Source organism: Periplaneta americana, chromosome 6 (assembly GCF_040183065.1).
Source record: "Periplaneta americana isolate PAMFEO1 chromosome 6, P.americana_PAMFEO1_priV1, whole genome shotgun sequence".
NCBI lineage: Eukaryota > Metazoa > Arthropoda > Insecta > Blattodea > Blattidae > Periplaneta > Periplaneta americana.
The window spans coordinates 143,989,515-144,007,004 of record NC_091122.1 but is presented as its reverse complement, the minus strand read 5'-3'; the positions used below and the strand labels follow the sequence as shown (position 1 = coordinate 144,007,004).

Below are 17,490 nucleotides of genomic sequence, written 5' to 3'. Positions count from 1 at the left end.
GAAACCAGGTGGCCCGAGTTCAAATCCCGGTCGGGACAAGTTACCTGGTTGAGGTTTTTTTTCCAGGGTTTTCCCTCAACTCAATTTGAGCAAATGCTGGGTAACTTTCGGTGCTGGACCCCGGACTCATTTCACCGGCATTATCACCTTCACCTCATTCAGACGCTAAATAACCCGAGATGTTGATACAGCGTTGTAAAATAACCTACTTAAGTAATAATACACATGCGCAATGCGTTGTATCTGAAACTTGATAGAATTAGGCGGCCCATTTCTTTTTTCCGAAATTGTACATCATGAGATGACGAGTTTATTTCAAGGCAGTTTGTGATAGTTCGGATTACAGTCCACAAATACAATTAATGTGTCTAAATGAATCTTACGGTACCTTGGATAATTTGAATTTATTACCACATTTTTCTTGCTACTATCTTCAATGTGTGGAATATTTATCTCCAAGTATTTTGTCTAAGAGAGAGAGAGAGAGATAGAGAGATGTCCGAATTATCGCGAATTTCGAATTAGTGAAGTCCGAATTAGAGGGATTTCACTGTCCAGTATTTACACCGCAAGGAACAGATGTTTTGTTCACAAATTAGAGCAAGTCTAATTGGAACTTCAACTCGGTTCTCCAGCGTATAAAGCTTACTCTTCAGGTGATCGACTATCGATACACCTGTTCTACAATTTTTACGTTAATGTGAAGTGAAAAAAAAACATTTCTTGAAGAGCATTACAGTCTACCGCTCTAGAGAAACGGTTAGTCTACCTGACGGTGAAACGAGCGGGCCCGGGTTCAAATCCATTAACCCATTAAGAGGAAATACTGGGTAACTTTCGGCGCTGGTCCCCAGATTAATTTCGCTAAAATTATCACCTCTATCTCATTCAGAAGTATTCTCTGTTATGCAAGCGAAACTTGGACATTATCTAAGTAGACAGAAGCTAAACTAGGTATATATGAACGCAAAATACTCAGAAGAATTTTTGGACCAGTGCAAGAAAATATCCAGTGGAGAATACGCTATAATAGCGAGCTATATAAATTATATAGAAGTTTCGATATTGTTACTTTCATCAAATTAAGGAGGCTTGAATGGGCCGGACATGTCTATCGGATGGAAGGGAACAGAAAACCAAAGAAGATCTCAGAAGGGAAAATACATGGTAAAAGACCAATTGGAAGACCCAAAAATAGATGGATAGATGCGGTAACGATCGATTCTCAGGACTATATCGGAACAACTGCCTGGAGAAGATTAGCACAGGACAGGGAGAGTTGGAGGAAGAAAATTGAGGAGGCTAAGGCTCGACTTTGGGCTGTGATGCCATCGTAGTAGTAGTAGTAGTAGTAGTCTCATTCAGACGTTAGATAACCACAATAGTAAGTTGATAAAGCGTCCTAAATTAGCCAAAAAAGGAGCATTATAAACGATTCATGACTTCGAAAGGCATCAGACTAAAAAGGAGCGGATGGACATGTACAAGAGAAAGAAAGAATTCAAGTCATTTCAATAAAATTGCCACTTAAACTCTGCCTGTTACAGCTCCTGTTTCAGTACCTACTTACGAGCATTGAAGTGCTTCAAGTGAGGTCGTAAGACCGTCGCGTCGCCTCGAAAAGGTTTGGATAATGGAAATGTCTTGACTGAAGCAGCTCAGACCGTTGCTATGTCTGTGAGTAGGATAAACAAAAAATGAAAACACCCACATGGAAATGCAACTGATACTCCACCCTATTTTATAACACGGAGACACAAAAGAAGTTGAAGGAAAGGTGTGTGTTCTATATCTATTTAATGTTATCCTTAAATGGTAAGGAAAGGGGGCGATAGTTTGGCAGGGGCGGACCACTTTTTATGGTCAAGAAAAACCCACAGCGATATAAGGATGTCCCATAACACTTCCATCCTTACGACGTCTTCAGTGTATTTTATGAGTTGATAGCAGCTAGGTGAAGGATTCGATAGTTTTTGTCCTTTTTTTTAAATCTGAGTTTACCACAGTTTTTACTAATGTGACAGAATGGAAGCCATATGCGTCGGCCAAGCTTCTAGACACAGCAGTGACATTATGTGCAGTAAGCTTATATGTATTTATGGCAATAATTACCAGACATGGAAATTTTTACAAAATGTCGGATACAAATTTTGTACGTAATCACCTATTTGAATATCAAGACTGAAAGAGTCGGAAACTGTAGCCATGCATGAAATTTTAAGGCAGGGTTTCCTGTTTACTAATTGGCCGTTGTAGCTCAGACCTTCATTTGTTTCGCTTCATTTAACAAGACGTTCTCTTCCAGATTTTTACAAAATACTGCAAACAACACTGGAATTAATGATCCACCAAATACGAGAAGTTTCTGCCGGCAAATCCTATATCTCCAGTTCTGTTAAAGTATACAATTATTACTGAAATTAGGTCCGATGGAGCCACCGGCGTTAGTTGAGGCGGTAGGCGCATTTGCCTTATGATCCGGAATTGCACTCGGATGTGAGTTCGATATCTGCTTGGGTTCATATCTTGTCGGATTTTTCAAGAGATCTTTTATAATTGTAAGGCAAATTTCAGGCAATCCCATAACGAATCCTCCCTGCCTCATTTCACTATCGCCAATTCCATGATGCTAAATAATCTAGTAGTTGATACATCGTCGTTAAATAACCGAATAAAAAATAAATCCGATGCCAATTACGAGACTGGACTTTATTGTAGGACATAGTCTGAGTAGCCTATATAGAGCTTTACAATTGGTCGAATATCATATGCTTGTAAACGGTGATAATATTTAGGCCTAAGTTAATACGTTGTTACTCTTCTTTTATCGTCAGCTTTATAATTATTAATTTATGATATTATTCTTACTTCATTTTAAAGATTATATTAGAAAAACGACGACAATTTAATATAGGACTACATACGGCTTTCAGAGATTATGAAAAAGCTTTAGACAAATGAAACACAGAAAAAATTATTAATTATATTAAAAAAAAAACGAGATCCCAAACCAAATATTACAATCTATTTATAATATGTACAAGAAATTCCGTTAGAGTAAATAATCAACTAACTGATTTTAAAACTATTAACAGATGTGTACGACAGGGATGTCCTCTCTTGCCTCTGCTTTTTACAATCTACATGAACTCTATGATATGTAAATGGCATTTTCAAAACCCAAACAAAATAGATACAATACTCTTCGCAGATGACCAGGTACTATTGGCCACTTCAGAAGATGATTTCCAAAAGTCAATATATTCATTAAACACGCAAAAGACTATAATATGACCTTTTCTGTAGAAAAGTCAGAAGTTATGGCGTTTAAAGGTAAATATCCAGTAAGGGTAAAATCTGTATTGAAAACAGAATTCTAGAACAAGTGAACAAACTTAACTATCTAGGGTACCGTCTTTCATATGAAAAAGGAAAGGATATCGACTCTAAAATAACTAATTTTGTAAAAATTATCGGCATTATCAATTCAGTTTTCAAACCTAATTTAGTACAGAAACATACAAGATTAAAGATGTACAACATTTTAACACGACCTACTTTAGTCTATGGATCAGAAGCCTAGACTTGACAAAAAAGGTGTTCAACGTATAGGCCTAATACCAACGAAATGAAAGTCATGAGAAAAACGGCGCGATACACACTTTGGGATAGAAAACGAAATAGTCTACAGAAATTTTGGAAGAATTGAACGTCCAACCTATATTAAATTTTCTTAAAATCTATAGAGTCGAGCATGTCGAGAGAATGCCAACAGAAAGATGGCCAAAGGCAGTGCTACATTACCGTCTTTCTGAACAACGATCTCTTGGAAGACCATTAAAAAGATGGCATGAGACCATTGATACCGCAACAGACCACTAGGTCTAGCGCTTGAATATGATGATGATGATGATGATGATGATGATTCTTACTGTTTGATATTATTTTGTTCTTAGTTTTGAAAGAGGTTGTTGTTTTGTGGATATGGTGCGTGCTTATCATCCAAACTGTCCCTGGTTTTATATCCGGCGCGGGCAGTCGGTCGTTATAGAAACAGGAAGTAAAACAATACAAAGCAATAAAGAAAAACGTTATTAGTGACTGATTTGAATTGATTTAACTTTGTGAGGCGGACACTATGACCCAGCACTGCGACTTATAAGATCTATTACGCTTACTCTCGACCTAGGCGCTTTCCTAACCCACGCCAGCTGAATACACTAAGATTCTCTGCATATCCAGATTTCGAATAGACAATTTTCCACTCATCCCTAGACCTGTCTTCTCCGTGCGTCGCCAGACGGCGTCTGAGGAATGCTATGGAATGATGTCGGGACGGAGACAGGATGGAATTATGCAGAAAGTGAATATCGGCAAAGGAGGAACTCCTACAAAAACTCCAACTGCGATCTCCTCCGCCACAAGTGTCATTATGAATGTTCCACATGAAAAATTCCAGGCCGGACCGGGGTTCGAACCCGGACCGCCTGCATGACCACTAGACATTCCTCCGCTACTGCTCTTGTAGGTGCCTTGGTCGACCCAAATCTCTTCGGTCCTCTAGGTGGTATGAGAAAGCTTGTATGTGGATACTTTCTTTAGTCGTTCTATTTACTGTAAGTAGTCTTCTCAGTCTTTTTAGCGCAATTTAATTTATTCTATTATATTCTAAACTTCGAATGGTGGACCATCACATTTCGGCTTTTCGATCCACCATCCCTTTAATACATACCACCCTTTTCATTAATATATTCATTTGCCAAGTATTTTCTGATTACTTCCTATTCTTCGGTTTTAAATGAATTGCTATCTATTCTTCCCTATGTATCCTATTATATTCTCTCTCTCATACCTAGATTGTCTCCCTTCCATTTCTCGCTTTCCTATTAAATATTACATATTCCCTTCCTCAATAATTTATATTATTTATTTATTTTATTATCTATTCTCAAATCTTGACGTGAATATGTTAGGAGAAAATCCACAAACGATTAGGGAAAATACGGGAATTTTACTTGAAGCAAGTAAAGAGATAGGTTTGGAAGTAAATCTCGAAAAGACAAAGTGTATGATTATGTCTCGTGACCAGACTATTGTAGGAAATGGAAATATAAAAATTGGAAATTTATCCTTTGAAGAGGTGGAAAAATTCAAATATCTGGGAGCAATAGTAACAAATATAAATGATACTCGGGAGGAAATTAAACACAGAATAAATATGGGAAATGCCTGTTATTATTCGGTTGAGAAGCTCTTATCATCCAGTCTGCTGTGAAAAAATCTGAAAGTTAGAATTTATAAAACAGTTATATTACCGGTTGTTCTTTATGGTTGTGAAACTTGGACTGTCACTTTGAGAGAGGAACATAGGTTAAGGGTGTTTGAGAATAAGGTGCTTAGGAAAATATTTGGAGCTAAGAGGGATGAAGTTACAGGAGAATGGAGAAAGTTACAAACACAGAACTGCACGCATTGTATTCTTCACCTGACATAATTAGGAACATTAAATCCAGACGTTTGAGATGGGCAGGGCATGTAGCACGTATGGGCGAATCCAGAAATACATATAGTGTGTTAGTTGGGAGGCCGGCGGGAAAAATAGCTTTGGGGAGGCCGAGACGTAGATGGGAAGATAATATTAAAATGGATTTGAGGGATATGGGATATGATGGTAGAGACTGGATTAATCTTGCTCAGGATAGGGACCAATGGCGGGCTTATGTGAGGGCGGCAATGAACCTCCGGGTTCCTTTAAAGCCAGTAAGTATTCTCAAATCTACCTGCTCTTAATCATATTTTCCAGCTATTTTCTCCGAAATTGTTTGATTACTTTTCCATTTTCTCTATTTTACAACACATCTCTTACTATTTTCCTACTACAGTGAAACCTGCCTTTGCGGTCACTTCATTTAAACGGCCACCTGGCGAAAAGGCCAATTTTCTCTGGAACCAATTGTATTTGCCATAAGATCAATACAAATTGTCTCTTTATTTAGCGGCCACCTCGTGCTTCGGCCAGCGGCCAGGGTTTGTTTGGTTTGGAACCTGGCTATAATAGTCACTGTCCAACAAAAAATTTTTTCACGGATACTGTCTGACCTATTTTTTCAATGGTTAGAGGACAGAGAGCAATATCACGAGGACAATAGCTAAGTGTACAACAGTACATATCTTGGGGTTAGTTGGTTACTGTTTTATGACTCTTTTGTCACTTTCCACTCCAACCCTGCACAGCTATAAATTCTTACTCGTTTTTAAAGAATTGAAACACGGACGTTTTCTATCGAAAATGGCACAGTATGTTTTAGGTCAGTAGTTAACCATTCGAATTTTTTTTTTAAATTTTTTCTCCTCTTTCGATCTTTTTCTATTTGCACCGGCTTTTACGAATTTTTCTTCTTTCCATTCAGTTGATTCAGAGGAACTGTGACGTTAGTTTTAGAGAGAAATCATGTCTAACAATAAATCTAGAGTGGTATTAAGTTTAGAGGTAAGACGAAAAATGATTGAAGAAAGTGAGAAAGGAACATCTTCGAGAAAAATTGCAGAAATATTCAAATGTGGAAGGACACAAATACACGGTATAATTAAGATGAAATATTAAAAGAATGGGAGGAAAATATGTATGGTGGCCAAAAAATAAGAGAGAATCTGTGTTTAGTAATGTGAATGATTTCGTTTACGAATGGTTCAAGTGTGCGAGGGCGAAGAAATTGAGTTTTGAAAAGGCTAGTTGCAAGAATGGAAGAGGCTGACATTAATATGCACGGTTTTTGTATGCGCACAGTACTAAAAAAGTCAATGAAATTCAGTACTTTCATGCTGATTCATAAAAAATCGCAACCTTAATCAAGCGGCCACCTGATAAGACGGCCATTTTACAAGGTAACTTCAGATGGCCGCTTTAGACAGGTTTCACTGTATTCCGTCCTCTATTTGTTTATGTATTTAACTTTCTCTCTTCACTTCACTCATAAATTTTCTCTTTCATTACCTCTTTCCATAAATTTATTTCTATACTACTCCTACAGTTATAGTATCCCTGATATTACTCCCAACCCACAACATTGAAGAACGTTAAATATCTAATTTACTTAATTACACTTTCAATTTCTCTCTCTTCCACTTCGCATTTGTTAAGATGTTCTTTCACTTCAATTTCCTTTCATTTATTGGGATCTCCTAAATAGTGCGCATATAAGTATTGTACTACTTTACTTTTTCACATCTCACTGCATTTTTCTTGCGTAACAGTAGTCCCCTGTTGTACCTGTTTGGCTGTACCTCTATGTTTCGAAGGACAACAACGCGGCGCATATATTTTAAGTGGCTTATGAGCTCATATTTCTTCTTTCTACAGCCGTTTACTGGATTTACCTTGAACAAAATTATTCCGACGTCACAAGTGAACACGTGCCGTCGGGACTCGAACTGCTGAACTCAGGGTCATAGAAATTAATATCCTACAGTAGCCATTTGTACCAACAGGTGGCAGCACGGTTGTACAGTACGGCGGGAAATGTTGAGCTGTGGAGGGAGGCGGGGTCAGTGTCTAATGATGAAGCAAGGTCCAGCAGAAAGACTTGACTTGGCTGTAAGGATCTATCTAAAACAGTTTGGTTTAGGACACGCTGGAGAAGGAGGGGACAGTAATACGATAGCCGGCAAGTGTGCGTGCTATATGGCTCTTTCTCGAGCACTGCCTTCCCCTCCCTATGCGTTTCGTGCGAGCTTTGCTTACAACTTTGTGTGTTTTAATATTTGCGTTTTAAATGTGTGAAGCATTGAATGACTTCTTCGTTTAATACATGATGGAAAACAAGGTCACCATGTCATCAAGAGAATAATTTTTTCGTTCTGTTTGTGTATTGACATTTTTTTAATTGACATAAAACGTAATCTTGACATTAAGTGATGCAAGGAGGCCTGTTGTTTGTGTACAGTTCTACTGTCAAAATAACTATTTTTTTTTGTCAATGATAATGTTCATAAAATATAATTTTAACAGTTTCAAAGCGACTTCTACTTCCGACATTTCTGTAATCATTTTTGGCGCCTACAGGTATGAATTAGTATGATTTTCGATTGGACTGTAGTGATATGACGTCCATGTAAGTGTTATAACTGCGATTCATTTATTAAAAATGTGTGAACTACGCTAATTTAATTCAGCAAATCTGTTGTGTACAATTTTTTTTATATTATGCTGGTTATCGACTGTCAACCTAACCTATAACAAACTCGGAAGAATCATTATGGCTGCAACAATGGACGTTGAATAAAACTTACATAGTGTGTTGATTTTCGTGAGCTTTATAAGCAATAGTGGTCTGACATTTGTGTACAACGTTACATTACTGTGATCTAAACTCGTCTATACGACATTAGGAAAGAATGTAATATTTTGTAACTGTGTGTGTGTGTTTTTCTTTTAATTTGTGTACGTAATAATGTCAAGAAAACTGTTTGATAAGAGAAAATAATTGAGTGACTAATTGAACAAAGTTCTTATTTGTGTTTTTGAGACTGTGATATCGTCTGCCGTATGTGCGTATCTATGTATTATCATCAAACGATGTGATGGCAACGGTACTTCATTCAGTGCTCATCTTTTATTCGTGAAATTAATACATAACAATGAAGTTTTCGTTCCGATTAAAGGATCCAGTTTGCAGTGTGTTATTACGAGTGGTTATACTAATTGTTTTGGAGAATTTGGAAGTTGACTGTCGTCTGACTGGATCTTCAGCTTCTCTTGGGGATGGATGCGACTGGACAGGAAGGTAAGCATTGTTAATGTTACGGAAATATGATTGCACTATTGGGACATTTGGACTCTCAACACTGCAAAATCCAAGTCTTTGCTTCTTAATTTACTGAGATATAACTTAAAACAAGAGGGAAAGGAAATGGCCACCCTATCCTAGTATCTTCTGATCTTTTTGCCTCATGAGTGATGCCTTGTTGGTGTCACTTGTGGGGTCCAGACATGTCTTCGGACAGTTCAGTAAATAACTTAAAACATTAGGTACAGTACTTAATTATTAGCTATTTAATGTTCACGGTACAGAACGCGTTGTAGTTATTAAATTCTATGTACGGTAACAATATCTTGGTAATTCTCGAGAAAAAGAAACTACACTAAAGGAGGCACAATTTTCTATATTATTTTTGCTTCACTGACTTCTGTGAGCTGTAACCCAATGATAAACACGTGATATTAATTAGCAGCCACAAATACTTTCAACATAATCGTTTGATACTTACCTGTATATTCTAATGCACTGTTGTAACCTCCCCCCCCCCCATTTTTTTTACCAAAATAACACTCGAGAGGTCCAGGATTCTATACTAGAGAAATGGTCCGTTTTCCTAGTATTGCGGCCTAGATCTTTCGAATGTTGTATTATTGGTAACAAGTAGGAGGAGGATCTAGGACAGTGCATTAGGAAATACAGGTAAGTATCAAATGATTCTTATTTTTTAACTTTATTATTTAACGACTCTGTATCAACTACTGGGTTATTTAGCGTCGGTGGAATTGGTAATAGTGGGATCGTATTTGGCGAGATAAGCCCGAGGATTATATGACATTTACCTTATGGTTGGGAAAAACCTCGGAAAAATCCAGTCAGCTAATTAGTCTAAGCGGAAATCGAACCCACGCCCGATCGCAGCTCCGGATCAGCAAGCAAACGCGCTACCGTCTGAGCTGTGCCGATGACTGGTTTTTATATTGAAAGTATTTGTGACTGCTAACTATAACATTATACAGATCTTTATCACTAAATAGACCACACACAAGGCAGTGAAGCAGAAATAATTGTCCCTTCAGTGTCGCTTTTATGGAGAGTTGGCAATATTTTTGGAACATTTGTGTCATTGAGTATGTCTATAATGTAATTGTATCAGGTGACATTTCAAGTTTAGCAGTTTGTACTTGGTTTCCTCGCATATATAAACATTGGTTTGTTTTATTTATATTTAATTCGTTCGAAGTATACTTAGTATATAGGTGTCAAATTTCTCATTACCAGATGCGAACTTAGCAATTACAAAGTTTGGGATAACTCTTCACCTTGTCTTCATTTGTCGGAAAATCAACTATTTTTGGCAACAGAGCCATTATCACCTCACACACTCCACATATTATATTGCCCATTCTATTTTACAATTGCAGTGTATTTTTTAAATTCTTTTTTGGTGTTGAAATTAAGAAAGTTTTATATTTTACGCTTAAAAAGTAGATTCGGATTGGAAAGAGAGAAGGCTCTTTAGTAATCCTTGTATGAAACAACGCGTCAAAGTCAGGATAGAAGAAGAAATGTCAGAAGGAAGTGAAATTGGGAGAGAGTACGTCAAGGATGCCCTTTATCACCTGCACTGTTCAACATCTACTTGTGGATTTAGTAAAAAACTGTTTTCAGAACATGGGAGGAGTGGTAGGAGGAGAAAGAAGAATAAAGTACATAAGATTTGCTGATGATATGGTGTTATTAGCAGAAGAGGAGATGATACTAAGGGATATGCTACGGAAGGTAAAAGACGGCTGTGAGCAGTATGGGATGAAGATAAATACAAATAAGACGAAGACCATGGTTGTCAGAAGAAAAATAAAGAAAGTAAACTTACGAATTCTAAATGAGACGGTAGAGCAAGTGAACAGCTTCAAGTACTATAAGCAGTAACATGAGCTGCTGCCAAGAAGTCAAAAGAAAGATAGCAATGGCCAAGAAAGTTTTTAATAGAAAAAGGAACATCTTGTGCGGACTTCTGGAAAAAGAATTAAGGAAGAGACTAGTGACGTGTTTTGTATGAAGTGTGGCATTATATGGAGCAGAAACATGGACATTACGACGAAGTGAAGAGAAGCGAATAGAAGCATTTGAAATGTGGGTATGGAGACGAATGGAGCGTGTGAAGTGGACATACAGAATCAGAAATGAAACTGTGCTGGATGAAGAAAGAATGATGCTGAAATTGATTAGGAAGAGGAAAAGAATTGGTTGAGTCACTGGCTGAGACGAAACTGCCTACTGAAGGATGTACTGGAAGGAATGGTAAACGAGAGAAGAGTTCGGGGCAGAAGAAGATATCAAATGATTAGACGACATTAAGATATATGGATCATATGAGGAGACAAAGTGGAAGGCAGAAAATAGGAAAGATTGGAGAAAGCTGGCTTTGCAGTGAAAGACTTGCCCTTGGTCAGAACACTGCATGAATGAATGAATTAATTAATTAATTTGCTTAAGAGAACGAGGTTATTTCTATGGCAGATCTTAGAGGCAACACGTTTTTAGAGGAATTATCATATTTCCATCAAATATTCTGAATTATTGTAGTTTAAAATAATATTGTCTTTAAATAAGGAAGTAGTGAACACATTATTTACACATCAGAATACTTATATGGAAGAACTTATAAGCAACATTGCTAAAATCATAATATTTGCAGAAAAACACTTGCAACGCCGACGTTAGGGCACATCTCTGTGTTTAAATATTTGATGGGTAAATATTTGTATACGTGCTACTTATAATGGGTTGGGTACATCGTGTGGTGATATTTTTTAATGTTACGTGTTACAGTTGAATTGACAAGACTGGTCTAATGATTCACTCGTGTCAGTGAATCGCGTGGAATTTTGCGTCGCTCTGTTTACTGTAACTCACACTGAATCTACCCCACATGTTCCATTCGTCCAATGGCGCTACAGCTCAGGTTTGCGCTTTAGCCTCCTGCAGTTTTTGCTTCCATCAGTCCCTGTTTTGCTCGACTAGCTTCCGATTTGGAAACGGGAACAAGCTGGCTGGCAAATTCTACATATTAATTCCAGTGGAAGAAGCATGTGAGCGATGTAATCATCTTCTAGACTACTAGAGAATGAAAATCTCTCGTAATTATGTACATAGGTAGTTTTATTTAGAAAGTATAAAAAGAAATCTAACATTGAGGAGAGTCCCATCTCAAGTAAAACATTTGATAAATTCAGATTGGGCTACCAGTGATCCAGAAAAAAATTGCGCTGTTTTTACTTGAAATGGAGAGGGAAACGGGAGAATTCCGAGAAAAACTTTAGGAATCTTGACCATGTCAGCTACAAATGCGACTCCGCCATCGCCGGGATTTGAACACTTGTCAGCTGTCATTTTAAGCCGGTAGCCTACTCCGCGAAGCTGCGAAGACTGCCTCCTTCTTGTCGCTCCTTTTTTTTCCCCTTCTTTTTTATGAACTGTTAGTCTAATTTGTATAATTTGAGTATTATTGTTTTGTGGAATACTTTTATTAATGTAGTCTGCATTCAATTGGTTAGAATTGGATGATAAAAACTTGTATTATTGAATTTTACGACAGTCCTATATTTATAAGTATATAAGCTTAGGTAGCATCGGTTCTTTGACATGTGATATGTCTCCTGAATTCCTATGTCCAGGCGTCTCAATCATCCCATAAACCACAGTGCATAATATATGTTACTATATCTCTCCTCTCCAGTTCTTCGTTTACGCTTTCCATCTTGTCACGTTCTTCTTAGACTTCCGCGTTTCTTCCTTCCCAGGAGCTTTCCAAATCACAATTTATTTGGAAGTCTTGCAGTTGCCATTTTCTTAATGTGACCGTACCAAATTAGCGATTTTATCATTATTTCTTCTATTATTATTTGGTTTACCCCGATTTTTTCTCGTCTTTTTTTTTATCTCTCTCTTTTCTTGATGTTCTCTTTTCCCGTCTATAAAATCCATTTCAGTTGTCAAAAGCTTTTCTTTTTCCTTGTATTTTTTTTTTTTTGCCAAACTTTAGGTCCGTATTCTATAATTTTTAATGAAATTTCGTTGTAAATAAACTTTTTTCCCCTTTTAGTTATGTTCTTCATCCACAAAACATTATATAATTTTTCTTTTGTCTATGTTTCTTTCTGTTTTGTATTTCTACTTCCATTTCCCCGTTCTCACTAATTATCATTCCAAAATATTGACAGTTTTCACATTTTGTAATAATCTGATCATTAGGGACCGTACTTTGTCCCAGTAGGCTACAAGATTAAAGGTATTGCTGGAGTTACTTTAAGTGGACGACGCACAGTGGTCCGAATCGCTTAAAACCCGGACAAAAGTAATGACTTCTTTTCTAGTGGCCATATTAACTTGAAATTTGGTACACTTATTACTAATAACATGTATCTAACGTGTGCAAATTTTAATGCCATTTGGAAATGAATAACTACCCCTCTTGAGGGGTGAGATAATTATGCTTTCATTAATAAGGGCCAAATTAGATATTTTTATCACACTACTGTTATTTTATTGCAAAACTCGATAAATGCAATAATTATAGTCATTTTATGTACACGATTTCATCAGCAACCCCTAATATAAGGGTTGAAAAGTTACATAAGTTATGTAATCCACAAGTTTAAAATTATAATCTGTATAAGTTATAATCGAAATTCAATTGAGGATTGTATTTTTGTGGGTGAGTACATTCTTATATTTAGTAACATAAAGAATTCGTTAATATTTTCGTAGTTTTGTAGGGGTATCCAAAATGTTACGTACCATTTAATACTACCTGTAATATAACTTGTATGAACTTGCACACTTGTAAATTCCATTATATTATTGTGCTAAATTATATTAGAATATCTGCATTTTTATACATTTTGTTATGGAGTTTATGGCTAAGCAGAAATAAAGTATGCATTTTGATACTTACTAAGGTGTTGAGCATTTGCATCTGAGAAGTGTGCCTTGAATGCACTGAGTAGTTTCATTATTGTAAATGCAGACAAGTTGAAATACAGAACTGTTTGAAGGTCGCAATTCAAACACCAATAAATCAATCAATCAATCAATCAATCTTCTTAATGTATCCAGCTGTTTGCTGACAACATAAAGTCCACTATAGTCCACTGTAGTCTTTTCAGTTTTTGTTTTCATGAGAAATGAGGTGTATATTTGACCGTTCATTGTAGATTTCTGTTGCTAGTAGCCAGAGTTGGGGTGTAGTCAATATATACTGCAGGACTGTGTCTTCTGCAACTGGTACTGATGATTTTAATTTACTTCTTTTGTGGTTTATGGATGGACAGTATAGAAGAATGTAAATTCAATCTTCATTTCTGCCTAATCCGAAAAGATAAAATGACTCAGACATGCTATCTACTATCCGTCCAATTGGTTTTGTCGCAGGGTTGTAGAAAGGGGGGAACTCACATAACAGTTAATTACTTAACGAGGCCCTTTTATTTAAGTTATTTTAAACAGTTACACAATATTACGTAGACGTCCCATTCCTAACAGAAATTAATGTTTTCAGAAAAGAGCTAAGACAGCCCAGTCACTAGTCTTTACAGAGGGGAGAGAAGAAGCGAGTGGGGAAAACCAGGATGCTCGCTGTCAGATATAAGTGTCAAAATTCTGCTAGAAGTACGTGTGGTCCAATAAATCCTGAACTTTCACTTCACATGCACTCTCACTAGCACTTATATTGTTCGGATAAGTTGCGTCTTTTGCTTTCAGAACTGCATAACAGCTCGGATATAAGTCATGATTGTGTTTAATTGCCATTTTTCCAATAGACATGTATTGATGTTTCGATAAATTTGTACTTACTATCATTGATAACGCTTCTTCTTCTGACAGTTTCGTAGCTTGTTTTCTCTTCTTCAGCCATGATTCACGAATTTGTTTACCTCTGGTAGGTGTCGTTGTGGTAATTTCTTTTAATAGTTTTGCTGAATTGTCGTCACCTCTAGCCCTCAAATTCATCACTGTGGCATATGAAAGCTCCTCAGCACCCACATTCTTCCTCAAATCCTCTATTTTCCTCCTCTTACTTCTTTCACATAATTCTTGAAATTCTTTTGAAGGACGTCCAAACGTTTCTGAAGAGGAAGAAGCGGAAGGAATGTCTGTAAGTGGTAATTCAATTTCTTGTCGTAACCAGTCTGAATATTTAGGAACAAACATTTTTTCGCTGCGATAACATTTCTTCCAAAACTGATAGTACGGAAGGAAAAAGCGCCTTCTTATTACACTTCGTAGAGAATTTGTGCCACGATTGTCCAAATGTAATTCATATTTATTCTTCATATAATCCACAACATATTCTTCTTGTTGCACACGAGTCCCACTGTTCTTTCCTTGAATTATGTCGTAAATTTCTCGTCGACTCACACGTAAATTCATTTTTCATACACTGTATTCACACATTATACACTGAACTGAGACCGACAGAAACCCTCTGGACACTGAAAAGTCAAGGGCCTGTGCTGTTTACATCCAATAAATTATCCCTCAATATCTAAATATACAAACATAAATTTTACTGCGTGCTTATCTCGCAACATGTGTTGACGGACCACGCGCATGGGGATGATTTGGAAGTCACGATTCACAGTTCTGCAGGGTTCCGCAGATAAAACCTTCAGTGACGAACTTATAAATGTCTACCAATATACAATATGTAAGTTTCACGGTGTACACTCGTGAACATTTTTTAAAACTCTAAAACATTCTTTATTTTTTCGCAAAACACGATCATTAAAATTTGTATTTATTATTAGAACTTAGAAACAAAAAACAATGATAATTATAATTTTTCTCTATACATTAGACCGTAATACATTTATAAAAAATATTCTCAGAATTTTATTTTGCATTGTTAAGGCAGACACATTGTTCAAAAATCACTTACAAAATCGCAGAATTAATCACGAAAGATTTGTGTCACTTTTGCTCGTAAGTATTGACCAGAACCTTTGAAGTATTCTTCGAAAAACACTTGGTCTTATTAGAATGACTATTGAGGATTATTATTGAGGTAATTTTGTATTTTTAATATGAAGTTTGAAAAATGACTTTTGTCCGGCTTTTTAGCGATCCGGACCACTGTGCGACGCGTCCATCTAGGAGGCGAAGTACTTGACTGACGGCTCACGCGACTCTGTTTCGTAAAGTGGGGCAGAACAAAACATAGACCATTGTAACAATGACACTAATATTTACAACTAAAATTATTTACACCATGTACACTGGAATAAGTTATTTTTACTTTTTACACTATAATAAAGAATGTAGGCCTACATTAAACAAACATTATTTAAACTATTTGGGACATATTCATAGACATTCTTAGCGCGGGCTTCCGGTGGATGATCAGCGAACTAACGTTTTTCGTATTCATAAATTAGTGTTAACGATATCATATGATATGAATCCTGTACAAGTAATCACTCGATAGCCGGGGCTAGTTTAGCACTCTCGTAGCGCGGGCTAGCGAAATGTCTATGAATAGCACCCTGAAAGCTTATGTATAGTCTTGTGTATTAATGCAAGGTATTTTATTTCATAATACCATAACCTACTTATTTTGTAAATTGTGTACAATAATGTAAATAATGTGTGATCAATGCAAGCCTTCATTCTTTATGATAGTGTAATAAATAGTGAAAATAACTTAGTTTAGTAAACATAGTGTAAAGGACTGTCAGACTTTGAGTGCTTTCAAAAGCAGATTGTGAGAAAAACTACTTTTCGTCTCTAGAATATGGTCTTTTTTTAAATATTACTTCTGTAGAATATTTATTTTTAATATACGGTATCAATTGAAGGGTTCAGAGCCATAGTGGGCCAAGTGCTATATATTAAAAACATAGAAATCAAGGGTTAAAATTAAATGAATACCATAATTTAATTAAACATGTAGCAAGTAATATAAAGTATGCACATTAAAACTGAATGATATGTCAATCTTCATAAAACTATGGTAATCACTTAACTTTAAGCCTTGATTTCTCTGCTTTTAATAAATGGCACTTAGCCCATTATAGCTCTGAACCCTTCAATTTTCCTTCATTATATTAGTAATTCCTTCTATCCAAATTGGCTTATTTAACACTAAATTGTAATTGTTTCCACTGAGTTCCTCCTATACACATATTATAAATAGTGTAAATTTTTGTGGTATTCGGAGCAAAATACTCGTACACACAGTATGTAGACTACTGTATATCGTGGGCTAACAGGAAAAAGGGAGTCTCATTGATTCCCTGAGTAGTTAACAACTTTTTTTTTCAGTAAGCCCACGATATTTACGTTTTGTATAGCCACTATAAAACTTCACCTTCTCATAAATTTTGCTAAATTATGCCCATACCAACTTCTTAAATGATATCATTAATCCACCTCTCAAACCCATTATTACCATTATGATACAATTGAGATGTGTCTCAATACAATGTTAACTTCCGGCCTATTAAATACTTACACAGTCCGACTAAATAACCCGTTCCCAGTTAATGCTTTCGTGATTGTCAGAGTTGGTTCGCTAGCTAGAGGTTCTATTAGATCAGTAATGCACATTGCATCGAACCATTGTTTGTCAATTTTTCTGATCGTGCGTGTTGCGGTTTTGTTCAACACGGTTAAGTGCGGACACGATGCCTGTATTTGTTGTTTTTTTAAAGATGCATGTTAATGGCTTTCT

The 17,490-nt window shown here is 36.4% G+C and overlaps 1 protein-coding gene across 1 annotated transcript in view; it reads left to right on the top strand.

Moving 5' to 3' along the window:
- Positions 1-7,576: 7,576 nt before the first annotated feature.
- The window catches only part of LOC138701876 (meteorin-like protein), a 476,089-nt gene continuing 466,175 nt past the window's right edge, over positions 7,577-17,490 (top strand). The window contains exon 1 of the mRNA XM_069829214.1: positions 7,577-8,783. Coding sequence (XP_069685315.1) covers positions 8,638-8,783 — 146 coding nt within the window. The 5' untranslated portion in view covers positions 7,577-8,637. The remainder of the gene's footprint in view (positions 8,784-17,490) is intronic.